This window comes from Triplophysa dalaica, chromosome 18 (genome assembly GCF_015846415.1).
Source record: "Triplophysa dalaica isolate WHDGS20190420 chromosome 18, ASM1584641v1, whole genome shotgun sequence".
In the NCBI taxonomy this organism is placed as follows: Eukaryota; Metazoa; Chordata; class Actinopteri; order Cypriniformes; family Nemacheilidae; genus Triplophysa; species Triplophysa dalaica.
This window is the reverse complement of record NC_079559.1, coordinates 21489830-21509071: the sequence shown is the minus strand read 5'-3', so window position 1 is coordinate 21509071 and position 19242 is coordinate 21489830. Positions and strand designations below refer to the sequence as shown.

The 19242-nt window shown below is 38.5% G+C and overlaps 1 protein-coding gene across 1 annotated transcript; it reads right to left on the bottom strand.

Moving 5' to 3' along the window:
- Positions 1–1797: 1797 nt before the first annotated feature.
- Positions 1798–12583, bottom strand: gabrd (gamma-aminobutyric acid type A receptor subunit delta). The gene is made up of 9 exons (XM_056729879.1): positions 12373–12583; positions 9827–9942; positions 7681–7748; positions 5174–5394; positions 4494–4576; positions 4198–4335; positions 3951–4106; positions 3662–3870; positions 1798–2436 (listed from the first exon to the last, which is right to left on the bottom strand). The coding sequence occupies exons 1-9, from the start codon at positions 12438–12440 to the stop codon at positions 2122–2124; spliced, it is 1374 nt and encodes a 457-aa protein (XP_056585857.1). The 5' UTR covers positions 12441–12583; the 3' UTR covers positions 1798–2121.
- Positions 12584–19242: the final 6659 nt, after the last annotated feature.

Below are 19242 nucleotides of genomic sequence, written 5' to 3'. Positions count from 1 at the left end.
TCTTATTATTATGATTTTTTTAAGTAGACTGAACCTTCTGTTGTATAACGTGTTGTCCTGAAGATGGCGCTATTGTTCCACGTGCTCTGAGTCCAAAGAGAAGCGGCGAGTAAGACTATTGTTTGTTCTCCTAACAGTGAAAATAAAGGAGCCTTTCTGAATCTCTCTTCATTCTTATGAGGATTAAATGTAACACCTTCACTTTAAAGAACGTTTTTTGATCGATAGATTCTTGATTCTAGAGGAGATCAGATCCCGCAGCGCTTCGTGTTGTGTGTAGAACGTCACAGCTCAGACTGACCAATGAAACCGCATGAAACGTAAAAGTATTGCTTAAAAATTGCTTAAAGTATGTCCATGCTGTTTAATTTCTCTTACAAACTGCTCCAAATTTAAATTAAAAAAATTGTACATGAATGTGATATTTACCAAGTATAACAAAAAAGTTATACCAGAAAATACATTGTACTTTTAGAATCACTGGTCTCTTGTAAAAAAAGATGACATCATAAAGTTCAATTTAAATAAAAACTAAAACTAGAGATGTCAATCCAAAACATTTTTAATATATACAATCAAAGAAAAGATGTCTCTCATATTCTTTTGAAACACCACAGAAGTTTCTACATACATTTCTAATGTAGCTATTACTGCACTTTAACAATTGTAATATCTTGCCATTTGTGTATTCTCTTTATGTTTACATATGCTTACTGTTTATCATATTTAACAAATAATCCTTCATTTATTTGTCTAATTAGAAATAAAGTCTTAACCTTGCGAAAAAAAAGAACATTCTACCATACATCCACATCAGTGGATTGTGTCTGTGTGTCTCCTGTTGTCATCTGACAGCACTGAAGCTCAGTGTGATGATGATGATGATGATCTACTGCTGTCAGACATCTGCCTCTTGTGTGTCAGTTTGACAGTAAATGATTTGATGATTTGATATTTGCATTGTCACGTGTTTCGGTGTGGATTTTGTACTTTTGGAGAAGATGTCGACATACTTTTTTTTATTTGATTGACATCGAATTTGTTCAAAATTAGGCTATTCCAAAACATCGAAAATCTCTGCAAGGGAGACTGCATCTATCTATCTATTTGAAATGATTTATTAGAATGATGTTGCTTGTTCTATAAACATCATGCACTGTGCTGTGTTTTACCTTTCTGTCTTTTTCTGATTTGCTCCTGTAAAGCTGCATTGGAACAATTCACATTGTGAAAAGCGCTATATAAATAAATTAAATTGAATTAAGTTTGTGAGCTAGTTTTGCATATTTCACAACGTGAATTAGATTGTGAAGATTAAAAATCAGTTTCAGATTTGAGAGGTTGTGATTTCTGATTGTAATAATACTGTGAAACGGAATTAAAACACAAAGATTTAATGCACACTTTTTGTCTATTGTACACAATCATGAGCTTTCCTGTAGCTCAGTGGTAAGTTCATTGGGTTAATAACACAAGGTTGTGGGTTCGATTCCAAGGGATTGCACAAACCCAAGTATAAATGTATAGGATAATGCAATGTAAGTCGATTTGGATAAAAATGTCTGCCAAATACATAAATAATGACTGTCCTCTGCAGATGTAGTGTAAATATATACGGAATAAAGTCATTGTTCACAATAAATTTCCCACACATGGCAAATTTCAATATTTTATGCAAACACAAAGACATCAAACAAAATGATACTACTAATTAAATACTCAAATCTTACTGGTTATTCACAGGGCAAATGATAACTTCTACGATCAGAAATGTTTGCCTGAATGAAGACAACAGAATCATTCCAAGTTCAGCTTTATTAGAACATCATTCACTCGTACCAGCAAAGATAGATAGAAAATATTCTGATGCAAACATAATGAAGAAGAAGAAGAGAGGGAAATACAGATTGAAGGGCAACTAAGAGCAGAACAGCTATAAGAAAGCAAAACTTTGCTCCTCCCAAATATAATTTAACGCAAGCATTCAAGAACCTACACAACACCAGTGCATAAATATATTCATAAGCAGTTTTCATAAATCATAGAGTTTCATAATGTTGATATACTGTATGAAAACCTCATGATATGGCATAGATGTGTGTACATGCAGAAGGGAGTCATTCACATGGTGTATGCCACCCAGTAGATGACGTTGACCACGGCGAAGGTGAAAGGGAAGACGGCACGAGCGTAGATGTCGATGGTGTCAGCATCGATGGGTTTGCATTTGCAGCATTTCTTGTCTTCGCCGCTTTCTTTCTGCGCTCGACGGGACTGAGCGCCACGCACCTCGCTGTTGTCCTCCTGCACGTTGGGGGGAGCCTCCGCGGACCGCTGGGCTCGGCTCTGTCTCTTTGAGATGAGGAGGCCCTGATTCATGCCAGCCACGGACAGAGAGAAGAGAACCATGGCCTGCTTTCCATTCTTCACCATAGACTACAAGAGAACACCAACACGACACAAACGTTACACAAAAAACACAATACCCAAAATATCATATTCTCACTAAATTTACATAACAATATCCAAAATATTTGGAAAAAGGTTGAAACCATGCTTACATGTCGTTTTGAATGTTTTTGGCCAAATATTTCTAGCATTTATTTAGATAATATCAATAACGTGATTTTTAATGTCTGTGTAAATGGCGACCATTGTTGGGTAAGTTACTCTGAAAAAATAATGAATTACTAGTTACTAATGACTTTCAATATTCTATATCAACCTTGAGTAGTTCAGTGATTCAAGGATAGACACGAAAAGACTCTTATTCATTCAAATAAATCATATTAAACTATATAAAGTAGTATTATTAACTGACCAAAGTATAACATATGTGAGAATTATACATTAAAGCACTGATTTTAAAGTTAGACTTTGAATTTTGCTATCAATTCCACTATTGCGCACACATATACACTCACCTAAAGGATTATTAGGAACACCATACTAATACTGTGTATGACCCCCTTTGGCCTTCAGAACTGCCTTAATTCTATGTGGCATTGATTCAACAAGGTGCTGAAAGCATTCTTTAGAAATGTTGGCCCATATTGATAGGATAGCATCTTGCACTTGATGGAGATTTGTGGGATGCACGAAGCTCCCGTTCCACCACATCCCAAAGATGCTCTATTGGGTTGAGATCTGGTGACTGTGGGGCCATTTTAGTACAGTGAACTCATTGTCATGTTCAAGAAACCAATTTGAAATGATTGGAGCTTTGTGACATGGTGCATTATCCTGCTGGAAGTATTCATCAGAGGATGGGTACATGGTGGTCATAAAGGGATGGAGATGGTCAGAAACGATGGTAGGCCGTGGCATTTAAATGATGCCCAATTGGCACTAAGGGGCCTAAAGTGTGCCAAGAAAACACCCCCCACACCATTACACCACCACCGTAAATGCATTAATGAGAAATTGAACAGGTGTTCCTAATAATCCTTTAGGTGAGTGTATTACAAACAGTATTTAGGTAAATAGTAACTGTAACATAACTGTAATTAAATTACAGAAAGATTAGAGTAATCCCTTACTTTACCTTTTCAAGCGAAAAGTAACTAAAGTAAAGTAACAAATGACTTAGTAACTAGTTACACCCAACACTGATGGCGACACCCCAAACTGTAAATGAAAGAAGTGGTTATTTTCTCAGCACCTCGCTGCTCTTGTTGCTCTTGACTTTGGCTTTCTCCTTCTTGCTGTAGTCTGCATTATAGTGAGCAAAAGCATATTCAATCAAGGCAGCGAATACAAAGACATAACAGATCCAGAAATACACGTCCAGAGCTTTGATGGCAGAGGCGCGGGGCAGCGACGAGCGAGCGCTAACCATCAGTGTCGTCATAGTGAGAACTGTCGTGATCCCTGAAAACAGCAAGCACAGATCATGTTGTTGATCTACTGCATGGGAAATGTTTTCGTTTGATTTGTATTAGAGAACTGACCTAAAGAAACCCTAGCAGGCACAGCTGATTGGCTGATCCAGAAGGAAACCCATGACATGGCGACCAACAGGATGGAGGGCATGTAGGACTGGATGATGTATACTCCTCGATTCCGTCGTAGCTGGAAGCGCAAGCTGAGTCGCGGAAACCGACCCGCTGTTTGGAAGATCATTCAAAAATTTGTGAACAAAACTGATTTGTGTGACAACAGTAAAAGGGGTTTCAAAGTGAAGTGTCACAGGCTCACCAGATTTAAAGTTCATAATTTCAGTCACAAAATTATAATCTGTGATGGTAAACTGGGACAGCTCCAGCTTGTCCAGTCCGTGGATTTGTCTCTGACTGTCTGACCAGTGATAAACAATGTCTTCTGAAGAGTAACCATCTGCACACCAGACAAATCATCAATCTGTGTATCTGCACCGATTTTGATTCTTTCGGTCTGGCCTTATTGTTGTCATTTGTTATTGTCAGTTTTAATCTAAACATCATGGTTTTGTCTTGTTAATGGTTGATGTAGATATAAGTTTTCCTGGGACTCACAGCTTTCCAGGTCCAGCATGCATTCCTGTTCATCCATGGGGTATTTGGTTAGGTCCATGTCACAGGCCACTGTAGATGTTATTCTGAAAGACAAACAATCCATCACAGTCTCATGGGAATCTGTGACATTTGTCAAACTGTAATCTGTTCACTTGTGTTCATCGACACAAATTTCACCCTTTTTTCGTGTGAGTAAGCACAACTTTCATTCTAAGGTATAATAATAATACGCAGTATTTCATATGTATGAATATATATAAACGCAAACTGATGGGAAATTATACCTATTTTTCATTCGTGTGAATTCCTATATCCTATGCTCTCATTGGTGTGTTTTGTAATGATTTGACTTTGCCCCTGTGGCGTCAGGTTTGATGGCGGATGAGGCTGGGCCTTTATCTTTGAAACTCATGTTTTTAGCTAAATTAGCTTTTGCAGCTGTGATCTTAGGGTTTGAGGTGAGGTAAGGTGTTGGTAGGCCACCTCCTAAAATATGTACAACTTCTTTTGATATCAGGTTATAAATACAGTATATAAATGTACACACGCGGCCTGTGTATTAAAAGTCATGCTGAGTGACATGAAAAAAGTGGGAAATTCATGTCCATGAACACGAATTATAGATTTAAAGGACATCTGTCAATAGTTCATGTCTTTCTACAGCGTAATGAAATATATACCGGCTGCTGTACAGAATGACTCCGTCAGGCTGCAAGCGTATGAGCTTGTTCTCCACCGTAACATCATGAAACCAGGCGAATTTGGCATTCACAATGAACGTGTCTGGTACCCAGAGTTTGTCTACAAAGCGGCTGTCCAGACCCAGAGTCTTATTTGTGTGGTTGTAGGACAGACGATCATCTCTCCAGCTCTGACGTAGAAACACTGTCATGGTGTATTCCTGAAAACACAACACACGGTGATCATGTACTGTATCAAGAATATCATGAAGAGATTATTTTCTATAGAATGTGTGTAGAATGTAAAAGCTGACTATTAAAAGCACATCAACTACCCTCCACTTCCCGTCTAACAGCTAATGATATTTCTCCCACACAGAGAAAAGGACCATCATCATCATCATCATCATCATCATCACCAGGAGCCAGGAGCCAGTTCACCGCATCACAAATCCTACAACATGGGTCAGTCATAAGCCTACTGTCATCTGTCTGTGAAGAGCAGTGTGGAGACTTCACCCACTTATCTGCCCTGTCAATCAAATCCTCTGCCATATTTTCTCTTCTCAGGTTGTTTCTACTACAATTACACAGACAACCTGTCCTTCCTCACTGCACTTTGTGAAACTGGTTTCTACATAATCATACTCAACCCTTCACCAATTCCATCTCATGGTCACTGGAGTTCCTCAAGGTTCAGTACTTGGACTATTCCAGTTCTTCATATACTGTACACATCTTTGGACCCATTGTGCAGACAGGTGGCTTTTCTTAATACGGCTGTACTGACACCTACTTTGAATGTTCCTTTTTCTTTTTAACCAGACGATACTCTGGAGCGTGTGAATCATGGCCAGCGTGGAAGACAACCTTGGGGTGAATAACTTGAGCTTTCCTGTAGCTCAGTGGTAAGAGCATTGCGTTGACAATGCAAGGTTCTGGGTTTGATCCCAGGGGATTGCAAATACCTATGTAAAATGTATAGGATAAAGCAATGTAAGTAGCGGTGGATAAAAGCATCTGCAAATGCCTAAATGTAAATGTGAATAAGAACCTTAATGTGTCACACAAACAATTTTTGGTCTGCAGTCTTCTCAGTTCTTCTGTATTTCAGTTAAAAGACACTGATGAGGAAAAGTGTGTGTGTTATTTGTGACAAACAGCATCTTAAGGGGACATGATGATGTGCTCTGGAGCAGATAAAAGACTAAATGCAGATATATTTTTGGAGTCATCTCAGGAGTCCATCCCAAAGCTACTTGTGTCTCTTGTTTATAAGCCAGCAAAAGCCACGAGAGACATCTAAACAAAGGCGTGGGATGACGGACCGATTTTGCTTATTCAGCCATACTCACAGACCATTAAACAGTTTTTATCTTACAGAAATTCAGTAGAAACTACTTCATAAAAAGCTTAAATTGACAAGAAAGCTGATCCTTATATACATGAATAATATCTGTTTTAAATGATAAGATATTTGAATACTCACAACCCGGTAAAGTCAGTCTGACCTGCTTTATGTATTATAGGGCTAAGATATAAAGGCTCTGTCTATTTTTGTATGGAGGATATAAATACATTTGCTTCTTTCCCTGCACACCATCTGTGACCTGCTTAAAATCAGCAGCCAAGATTCTCCTCTCCCCAGTGTCCTCTTCACGTCATGAGAAAAGAGTGCGAATCCTCCATCCACATACATTATACAGTCTCATTTCAACTCACAACAACCAGTGTGTCGGCAGCATTCCTAACAGTATTTCTCAGGATTTCACTTTGATTTACAAGAATCAGATCACAGTTGAATAATGCAACATCAGCGTTGTACATATGTTCTTTGAGCGGTTTCCATTCCACCACTAAACAGAGCTTCAGTCAAATCTTTCTGATAATCATCATTCTCATTACAGTACAGGGTGATACAAGCACATACTGTTGTTTTCATCGAGGTATAAAAAACCCTGAAAAGTCACGCACCCATAGCCGTATTAATAATTCAAATTTAAATATGAGAATTATTGAAGAAGTCAGTACGGCAATACTATTTCTGTAAACCTGCTTTAACTAATTTCTTTGTGAAAACCACTTAATAAAATAAAACTGTCTTATCTTGGTAACACAAAGGCATGTTTACTGTGCCGTATGACTTCATGTGGACAACTTTAATGGTGTACAGATTCCTTAACAACAACAGATCTGTCAACAGCATGTCAATTAGGACTTGAGAATTGACATTTCTTCTTGATGAACCTGTGAATGTGTTCATGTCTCTTTGTTTGTGTGTAAAACCTCAGGAGAATATGAGCATCCATGTGTTGAGTTCCCATGCCGTGACAGTTATCAGTTATGATTTCATATGATGGTCAAGAGTAGAACATGGTTGTTGCCATGGCAACTGTGTCAGTAAAATGCTCATGAGCAGCAGCATCTGTATTATTCCCTCGCTCTGTGCTGTAACTGTGAAATGCTGTTCAGTGCATCTGAGATACATGACTATATGTATACGTTACCATGTTGGCTTCTGAGATGTGGTCAATACTGGCTACTTCAACAGCCATGGCCACGTTTACAGGAGGTCCTGTGAGGAGATAAAACAGCTTTACAGTAATGACAGTTTGACATGGAAGCCTGGAACAAAACCAATGAACACATCAACACAAATGTTCTGCTTCATATGAAGAAACTGTGTATCCAAAGTGTTTTTATAAGCGAATAATCTGTGCACTTCATAATGATTTTTAATCCATGTGCCCTCTGGGTTTCATTGGAAATACCAATACCACAAAACAGGTACAGATTGCTACAGTGTTGAGACACAAAAGTCCACTGGGGCGCTCAAGAGAAGAACTGTATTGGTCCGATAGACTAGAGAACTGAAACGATTTTATCAATACTTATTATTTGTATTTTAATAGATATTTTACAGCACCTAACCCCACTCTTACACTAAAACTACTCAACTCCCATCCATCCGTGTGAGGCAGGGTTTTTTGAAACTTCAAAAATCAAAAAAACAGTCAAAATACACACGAGAGCCAATGCCATTTCACAACACTGACGAAACAATTCACGCACCGGCGGCAACTTTTCAAACTCTGTGGCTTTGTGCAGCCGGTCCGCTTTATAGCGGATGGAGAAGGGAATCGCCTTCCGGTCTGTTCTTTGCCCTGGGAACGCTTGGAACAATGCACTTTTTGAATAAACAGCATAGTCGTATTTGTTGTTTTACTCTTGTATAATATACTGTACATACAGTTCGGTTACATGCTTAAATACGTCTAAATTGTGCGTACAAAATAATTAAATACGACGTCTGATTAAATTCAAAATCATTACTCCCCTAAATAATATATGGTATTGTTAACGTTACTGTTGTTGGAAATTGCGATACCGGGTTGCATACGTACCTGATGATACGTGTTTTGTGCCGCTGTAAAAAGTGTACGTTACAGAGGTACATATTTCCTATGAAACCAGGTTGGATTTTTAATCAAAAACATTGAGCTCCTCCTCACACACACCTGAATCTCCTGGGGTCTCAATTATACAGCTGTGTGGATTTCATCCGTAAAGTGTGCGCCCGCACAAAAGGAAGATTTTGAGAACCTGCCAAAATACCCTTAATGAATCCCAGTCACCAGAAGTCTGAGCGTGCATGAATCTCCATAATCATATATGAAGCTTCCAATGCCTAGTTTTACTAGCCTAGCCCCATGTGCATATCATTTCCATATGTGTATTTCCATCCACATCCCAGTACAAGACACTGATATGAGCCAATGGATCCAGCACTGACCATCATAATAACAGCGTGTGCACCGGTAATCCTTGTTCTCGCTAGAAATATCTTCTGAAATAAAACACCTTGTTTAGCCGGTTAGTTTAACAGCAATTATCATGCATCTGGCAAACCTCGCTGTCATCAAAACATTACAACGCAAATGTCACAGGAAAGTGTGCCAAAGCAGCGCAATACGCTAAAAATAGACAGTTTCTGTACTTTTTGTTTAGCTTCTAGATGTAACCTGAGGAATATTTAATCAAATGTGTATATAAAAGCAAAAACATTGTATTTTATTGTTGATTATACCGCTTTCTTTTTTACATCAGATGTACAGATGGTCTGAAGTGTCCATCCGGTTTTAAACGGATGAAAGCATCGGGGAAATGTTCATGTAAATATGTGCGTGTAAAACTGTGCCCACATGTCTATTCCTATTCTGCGTATACACAACGTCTATAAATGAGGCCCAGGGGTGCTGGAGCAGGCCGGAGTTAAACTCTTCTGCAGGACAGTCAATCTCCAGAGGCAGACAGTGATTTTTAAGTGTCATAAGACTGTATGTTTGTTTAGGTGCGTTCACACCGTGTCAAAATGAAAGTGTCTAATGATAATTTATTATTGCATAATATTTCATTCATGAACCATTACATAAAACATATTTTATGTTGTCAACAACATTCCGTAAACAGGAAGTAGACGATACAGACAGGAAGTGAGTTGTTATTCACCAGGTTCTGTACAGTATATGTATGTGCGTTCATTTAATTCTCTGAAAGAAGAGTGCAGTTAATGGAGCCATTACAGCTGCCAACAAGCTGAGCGTTAATGTCAGAAAATAACCTGATGTCATGTGCTGTAGAGATCAAACTCACCTCCGATGCCTGGCCGAAAGTTTCGAGCGTAACCTTTCATCAAATCATCTAGATTTGGCAACCAGGATATCTCGATGTCTGTGCCCACATAGTCACCGATGTCACTCAGCATGGCTCTAGAGAAACAAAGCACGAATCAAATCTTCACTTGACAAGCGTTAGCACAAGTGCTCTTTTGTGTCATATTGAAACACATAATACACAGGTTTGATCTTTCAAGTGTTTCAAGACTGAACTTAAGGATGGAAAGTCATTCATCCAGTTTGGTTGAAATTTGTCCAGAGTCTTTGATTTCTAAGCTTGTTTCACATCTTTGCCACCAAATATCGACCAAATATTCTAATGTACAGTAGTTGACAGACAATTGCAGAGTGTTTGACTAAAGGTGAAAAGTAAATAATGACATCTCATCTGCCTCATGACTGTGACCTTGTTCATGTCTCTATACTCCAGAAATTCTCATTTTGCCTTCTTCATCACCAGCCAGTGCCGAGATCTATTTTGTCACAAAGAAGAATTAGGTCTGTATCAGATTTGACCCTCTTTTTAAACTGGATCCTTGAACCCTTATTCACATGAACAGGAGGACAGGTGGAGCTCCAGCCTCACATGTCAGTCACCTGCTGATGATCGTGTTCACTGCTGTTTGTTTGTGAGATGCTCCGCCAGCCTTTTATTGACTGATATCAAAACCGCACAGTTTAATGAAGTTACTCACCGTGTGTTCAAGAGTCGGCACATCTCATCCTCTCATTATTACCAGTGTATAAAAAAAGGCTTTTAGGATAAGTCTTATAAAACTACACATACGGTTGCTGTATTAAAAGGACTTAAAAAACATTAAATCAAAACGGACAGCTCTTTATGGACTACTGCTGACTACTGTAAATTATAAATCAATTGTTCATGTGGGTCATTGTTGTTATTATTCATGTCCTCTTATAATCTCATTAAAAGAGTGATGAACTAAAATAAAAAAACAATTACCCGAGCTTTTGTTATATAAAAACATCAAGTAAGTGTCAGAAGTGAAACGCCTTTGTAACTGAGATTACATCTGTGACTGACACCAGGCCCAGCGAATGACAGGTTCTGGAATCACATGGTTGAACACCACCTCAAAACTTCTCTAGCCCCGCCCACTGGTTCGCGCATAACAATTTATGCAAGAGGCCTGTCCATTACCCTTCCTGTCATTTCCTTCTCTTACAGAAAAACGAAAGACATTTGTTATAGAACTGTCATCATTTTTTCATGAAGAACCAAAGTCAGTGTAGCAAACCCATAGTTTAAGGCATAGTTCACCCAAATATCCTTTTTTTTCCATTTTTCACTCACCCACATGACATTCAACACACTTTAAGACCTCCCAGCGTCTTCAGAACACAAGTTAAGATATATTTTTGATGACATCCCAGAGCTTCCAGGCCTCCTCATAGTAGTAAAGACATCATTACAATGTGACATCTGATCATACTGGGGTTTGTGAACGTGCTTCAGAGACTCACAGAAAAGTGAAGAATAATATGTTTCTATGCAATTCTCTTCACATCCAAAAATGAAGTTGAACCACTAAGATCAACTGGACGGTTATTACGATGTCTTTAGTACATTTCAGGACGTTGACCGTATGAATTACTATGAGAGGGCCTGGAAGCTCAAAAACATCTTCATTTGTGTTCCAAAGACGCAGGGAGAACTGGAGACGTGTAGAACTCAATGTGGGTGAGTAAACAAATATGTGAACTAACCCTTTAATATGTGATTTAACTAAAGCAACCTTGTGTTTTATCGTCAAATGTTTTATGTTCACGTTACTTCTGACGAACACCCATACTAACCTAACAGAGAGATTACTGAAGTCAATATGACCATGTCAAATGAAGTGGCCTTGAGGAAAGTGTCTGTTTAAATAAACTGAGATAACTTAGATAAGAATGTGGTGGTGTTATAAGAGGAGGATGATACCTGGTGGAATATCACATTAACCCTTAAAACACAAAACTGAACTGAACCTGTAACACCTTCTCAGAGAAACAAGACATTCAAAAGCGAGCTCCTGTCACCCAGTCAAATTCATTGTGTGTGTAAACATTCTTGGCAATAAAGCTCCTACTGATTCTGATTACGTACGTGTGCGTGTGTGCGTGCGCGCGCGTGCGTGCGTGATACGACCACATGTGATCAGTCAAAAGATAGAAATGCAATGACGTCTACGTTACAGCGTGACAGTGTGTGAAGAATTTCAAATCGTACACTATTTAACTGTGTGTTTCTCGTGTATATGTGATCTGTCTCCTGAACATTTGACTTGTTATAAAACAACGAGTGTTCTGTGTTGTTTCACTGTATGTTTAAAGCGGATTATTAAAATCCACCGCAAGATCAGACAGCGCGGAAATCAGATCAGCGATCATCTTAAATGATGTTAAATAAAGATTGAAGAAAACAATACTGATATATAAGATTGGAACTGTGACTTTAGCTCGTATGAATATTCATGATTAGATCACAGTTATGTAGATGAAGGACACTCGCATCCTCACCTGGCCGATCTGTTCCCCATCATCCACCCCAACCACAAGATCCACGAGGAAAAACACAACACGTCCATTATGAGCAAATATAAGTGAAATATCCCAGAAAAAGATGAATCATTTACAGTCAGTGCCCTAAAATCCCGACTGAATACAAAACGCCATGCATCTCTCTCTCTTTCTCTCTCTCTCGCGCGCAGATTAAACAATTCTGAACCATTGTTATGTTCGATTCGCGATCACTCGAGTCGGTTCACTGAAAATGATTCAATCGAACGATTCTCTTGACTGGTGACGTTGGAACTTGGTACTTCAACATTTCGCGAGCTTTTAAAAACAAAAAATGTATCTGGAAAAAATAACATCAGCAATATGATCGAATTGTAGTTGTTACTGAAACTAATAAAAATATAACTGAAAATAAACAAACTACAGGTAAAATGCTTCGCGTTGCTCTTTTGCACCGACGATTCATAAGAATCGGTTCGTGAAATGAATCGCACTCGTCAGCGCTGCAGAACAATGTCATTCCTCATCTCAGTTCACATCAGATTAAAATCCTCCACACACACACACACACACACACACACACACACACACACACACGTGAAAAAACACGATATCTTATATAACTCCAGCATCACATTTTTTAGGCTATAGTACCGCATCATTTCCACAGAACACTGAAGACGGTGCTCTACCCGCATCTATGAATCGACCCTTTATCTGTTGCGTTCTATAAAACGGGTGTTCAATCTCTTTCTAAACGTTTTCTTAATCATGTGAAATGTGGATGTTTGATGGTTTCGGGTAGTTTTCAGTGTAGCAGCAGTGGGGATACCTGTACATGTACATGTAGCCTGCATCCCTGTTTCTATGGAAACACAGCAGAGAGAAGCAGGTTTACTTAAGAAAGTTGGTAATACACACCGGTACTGTCATAAAGCCAAGAGCTTCCCTTCTCACACGAGACACACAATCAATTCACAGAAGATGAGGAGTGCAAGTAAGATCTTTTGACACTCACAGGATAAACACACATCCCATATAGACAATTGTTAGCCTTTATATTGCTAGAGGTATGTTGTAATGTTCTAGATGTAGAAGCAGAGATGTGTGTGGGAGCTGTGGTACAGCAGTGATATACAGCAGGGCTTTATGATGAGTGTGTGTGTGTGTGAGTGTGAGTGTGTGTGTTTTAACGGTTAAACAAAAATAGATGAAAATTTCCCACCTGTCTAGGGTGGGGATGGCAAAATAACCACCAAAACAACTGATATTAGCAATAACATTGTCATAATTATTGGACGTATGGTGTGGTATTTCTCTGCTTGATTCACTCCCCCATCACTCCAACTTGTTTCAGAAAGTTTTTATAAGTCTGGATCTTGTTTTGTAACAGGGATCAAATTCCATTTATTGGGCAACTCTCCCGGAAAAGCATGCCCATGTAAATGTGTGCTCGTGCTCAGAGATGGGCAGTATTAAGTACTTTTGAGTATTTTGTCATTTGTATTTTCCTTAACAAAAAAAGTCAAATGTAATTTGAATACTTTCATAGACTGTATATTGTATTTCAAAATACTTATTCAAATATGTTGTTTTATTCTTGCGTACAATAACTTTCATCACCAGACAGGCGTGGCACCACTGATCAGAAATTGCTAAAAAAATGTAAGTAGACAATATTTTAAGACCTATTTAAGCATATCTTTTATAGCTTTAAATGACAGATTTAAATAAATTCCATGTATACCAATTTAAGACTGACTAAACAACATTTAATTAGTCCTATTGATGGAAAAATTGTGACATGTTTTAAAAATCATATGTTTACATTCCCTTGTCACTTATTTACACTATTTCAGTCCACTTTTATCCAGCACGACTATTTGAAGGACTCCACATGTTAGCAATAATGAACAGATGATCATAGTGCATCTGGATGAGTGTCAAAGCACAGGTAACCCACCCCCAGATGAATTAGAAGTTTTGATTGTTTTTCAGACTGGACCTGTCTGTTATTAGGCGCGTTTAACTTATTACAGGGATGATGATAATATTACAAAGAAATGTAGTCCTACATGTTATTGTGTTGCTGAAATCTGAGCAGTTGATGGACTGCTGTTTAGTTTAGACAACTGTTCTCTCTTTCTTCTATGTGTATATAACTCCACAGCTACTCTCCCACTTTAAATGATTGCTTGTAAAAACAATATTTTTTAGTAACTTGCATTTTAATTAAATACACATTTTTCATAGCAGTATTTTGTATTTTTTTTAAATACATTTTATGACTAAGTATTTGTTATTTGTAACTTAATACTTTTTGAAGTATTTTTGTCCATCTCTGTCAGTCGTGCTGTAGTTCCGTCCCTCCTGAACGCCTCCAACAGCTCGTGTTTTTCCAGAAAAATGGTAAAGCTGTATCTCTCTTCTATAAATGTGATCAAACTAAACACTCTTTGAAGATACGACTTGTGTAATAATGCTCTATATAGGCACTCAAGATTAATATAAGATTGACAGAAACTGTGTGTTACCTCATCTTTAAAGAATGTTGTTTTTACTACGCGTCACCCGATTCTGATTGGCAAGTCAAGACATTCCAAGGTGCGTTATTCCCAGATAACAACCTCTTAAAATGAACTCATGCCTCAGAAATGATTTACTGTTTAAATGAAAAGACAAAACGTTTCTTCCTCACAGAAGACTTGTATTTGTTACAAGAGCAAATTCAATATTTGTATATTATATATTTGATTAGTTTTTTGGTTATTTTGATAATTTATTCATGAGGTAAACTCCTTTTTGTCATGCGATGCAACAAAGATTGCTAATGTCAACGGATTCTACTAATAGTTGAAAAGAAAATCATGATGCTGACAGCTTTCTAAAGTGATTTATTTCCCTTCTGCATTTGAATCTAAAACAAAAGATAGACATAGTAAATATGAAGAGCTCTTTTCCAAAACGCTATAAATCCATTTTAATAGTTTTCAGGAAAATGACATTTTTTTTACCTAGACCAGGGGTGTCCAATGTCGGTCCTGGAGGGACACAGTCCTGCAGAGTTTAGCTCCAACTTGGCTCAACACACCTGTTTGGAAGTTTCTAGTCTGCTGTGTTAGACCTTGATTAGCTGTTTAGGTGTGTTTGATTAGGGTTGAAGCTAAACTTTGCAGGACACAGGCCCTCCAGGACTGACTTTGGACACCCCTGACCTAGACCCATACATTTTGTTAATATTCAATTTACACATGAACATGAAACATATGACATCAGGGACTCATACTATAAATTAATATAAATCAAATAAATGCAAATGCATGAAATAAATAACAGCCAAATAAAATAAATAGTAACAAACTAAATAGTAAAATAAAATAAATATTTTCAATTCCATGTTTCAATATTTTCACCACATACAACAAATAATTTAGAAATAACACATACAAATACCACTAACGAGCGATTTCTGATTGGTCGAGAGGACATAAGGCATTTAGTGTCATGGTTTCACCTCTCCTTGTCAGGTATTTCTTGGTTTGGAGGTGGAATCATACAGAATCCTTTGTTACATGTGGGGAGAGATGTTTTTGACCTTGTGGCTTTCCATACTCTCCCCGAGTCGTGTCATCGTTCCTACCCTCCTGTTTCCTAGTTTGTGTTAATTAGCTTCCCCTTAGTGTTTGATCCGTGTCACCTCGTCCCTATTTAATTATCCTGTGTTCGTCTCCCTATAAAGAGTCCTCATGTTTCATTGTCCTGTGCTCGTTCATTGTATGTGATTCCTGGTCATTGTGGATGTTAGCTGTTTCATGCCCGTTCTTGTGCCTTGCCTTGTTCCTGTTTTCTCTGTGTCTAGTAAGTCTTAGTTTAGTGTTTGTTTTCTTAGTTTAGTTAGTCCGTGTTCTTGTTTTTGTATTTAGTTTTCAAGTCTTGTTTCCCCCATTGTGGGTTTTGTTTTGCCTGTTTTGTAGTGTTCTTTGTTACAATAAATACCCGTGTTAACCCCTCAACCATCTGTCTGCCTGCGTTTGGGTTCTCTCCTTGTCTAACCGTGACATTTAGGCTAAAAACAGGTTCGGGATTTATAGGGTTTTTGAAAGAAACTGCATCTTGCAGAACATTTTAAACAAGGAAATATAGCGATTTGGCATGAAACATTGATGGAGCAGTGAATAGGTTTAGTACACAGCAAAATGGCATGACAAACTCATTTTTTTTTATTTGGCAGTTAATGCGTTTTGGAAATGAGCTCTTCATATGAATCCAAGACATTTATTGTTTTAGCTTTCTTCATCCTTAAGTCGATTGTATGACTGTAAATATAAACCCGTTTGAGTGAATCTACAGTGTGCTGGAGAACAGTCTTCAGGTTCAGTGTAACGTTCTCATTTTCTGCTGAAAGACAAGCTCTGATGGAGAACTTGCTGAGATTTCTTTTGCCAGGCTGACGGCTCATTGGCCTCACGCTGCTCTCACAGGAGTCATGAGTTCTGGAAGAAGGTGATGAGAAGCTGAATCAATTGAGAAGCTTTGAAAAATCCAGAAAAAAGACAAGGTGAAATCCAGCATGTAGAAGTTCCAGTAATTCTCTATCGGGCAGCGTTCTCTATAAATTCTCTATACTTGCAGCAGAGTTATTATCAGTTTGGAGTTGTTGGAGAAACTTTTTGGGTAAACTGGAAAGAAGGGCATTACATTAGTCAAGGCGTGATGTCCAAGGGCATGAACAAGAACTTGGGTTGAGTGCTGAGTGAGTGATGGGCGGAGTCTAGAAATGTTGCGTAAGTGGAAAAAAGCTATGCGGACTGTATTGTTAATATGTGAAGGTTCAATTCAAGTTTATTTATATAGCGCTTTTCATAATGTGCATTGTTCCAAAGCAGCTTTACAGGAGCAAATAAGAAAATCACAGAAAGGTAAAACACAGCCCAGTGCATGGTGTTTATAGAACAAGCAACATCATTCGAATTAAAAATATTGAATATATAAATAATTAAATAAATGCAGTCAGCATGCCAACACTGCCCTACTTTAGCGAGGAACCCAAACCCCAATGATTGATTAATGGAGAAAAAAAAACTCGGGAGAAACCAGGCTCTGTCAGGAGGGCCAGATCCCCTCTGACATGTCATAGCTGCACTCAGTGACCCCGACCAAAAGCCACAGAGCAAACTACCACGAATATGAAGGAGAGCCCAACACCCGCTACCCAGCAATTCCCACTCGCCGAAACCGTCCCACTCCATACCGGTCCCACTCCACGATTGTCACCAGAAAACAGATGTAATGTAACTTTATTCATCTGTTGTCCAACATCGACCACAAAACAAGACCAAACCAGCCCCACACAGCCCCATCAAATGAAATCCCCATCAAATGAAATCCCCACAACTAACAAGCCCCCACAAACATCCACCCAACAACCTCCAATCAGGGCCACTGAATAATAACCTTAAACTGCAGCATGAAAAAAACAAATTTTGTAACTTTAGCAATAATGTGACAAGTAGTCTGTCTTTGCTCATTTAGGGATGGAATTCCTGAGCTGGGATGGTCAGATGTACGCCTTCCTCTTGGGTGGTGATGGAATTGCCTGAGATGGAGCTGGGATGGCCAGTCAGTCCGCAGGCACTCGCACAGGATTTTCAGCTGTAGCTGGCGTAATCTCTAGTTGGGGATGGGCATATGACATTCATCTGGACCTGGTGGAATCTCTCCCTACTTCAAGATGGGCATCCCGAGGCGGAGGCAGAAAGAGAATAATTAGTGTAGCTGCTGTGGGGCTGCCGGCTGTTTATTTACGCTGTTATTATATAATTAAAGTTTGTTTAAATGTTCGCCGGTTCCCGCCTCCTTCCTTCCTTGTATTGAACTGTATTACATTGAAGGAAGGAGGCGATCATCAACAATCAAACTTTCCTGCAGAACAGACAACAAGCAAATCAACAAAATGAAATTACATTTTCGAAAGAGCAGTGAGGAGAAAACATCTGGATCATGAAAGAGGAAAAACAGGAATCAACTTTAGTTCAGCTTTCACAATGGAGACAGCTCCGGCAGGCAAAGAGTCTGAAAGAATATACCATGGTTGCTCTCTTTCTGTTGGACACGTATGTACATGCTTCCAGAGGAAACTAATGGATTTAGTTTGTAATTCGTTTCGTGGATTTATGAAATACATTCATGTGTTTGGAGGAGGTGTGGCTTTGGACAGCGAATCTCAAAAAGGATGGGATTAAAATTTCAGTGCTAGCAGTTTTAGCAAATTAGCACATTTCCAAAACAACCACCTCCCACTTGTGAATATGGTTCAAAGTAATAACAAATGATGGTTAAAATTACTCAACTGATAGGACTGGTTCTCCAAGATTAAACCATAACATGTTAAAACAATGACGGAAGTAATAGTAATAAAAAACATGTTACTAAAAGTATGTGATTTGTCATATACACATAAAACAGTAGTAAAATACAATCTCCATTGCTTATTTCGGTAGTACATAACCATAAACCAATCAAAGTGTTTGGCTACAACACAAGAACGGCAGCAGTGGTCTTCAGTGTTTTACCCCCAAACCAAACCTAACATGCAGCAAATGTGCATTTCATTTCTGGTCACCATCAGATGGTCTCAAACGTTTGGGCAGAGCTTATTCACTCAGTGGGGCAAGCATTGCCGGGGGGCTGAGATAGAGACACATCATCACTTTCGTCCTATGACAGATGGACTGGTGCAGCTGGAAAAAAGTTGCTGTCAAAGTTCGAGAATATCTTCAGTGTCTGTTCTTAATATTCATACGATACTTTATACATGTGTCATTATGAATTCTTTGTTTTTTATATATGCATATATATAAATATTTATAT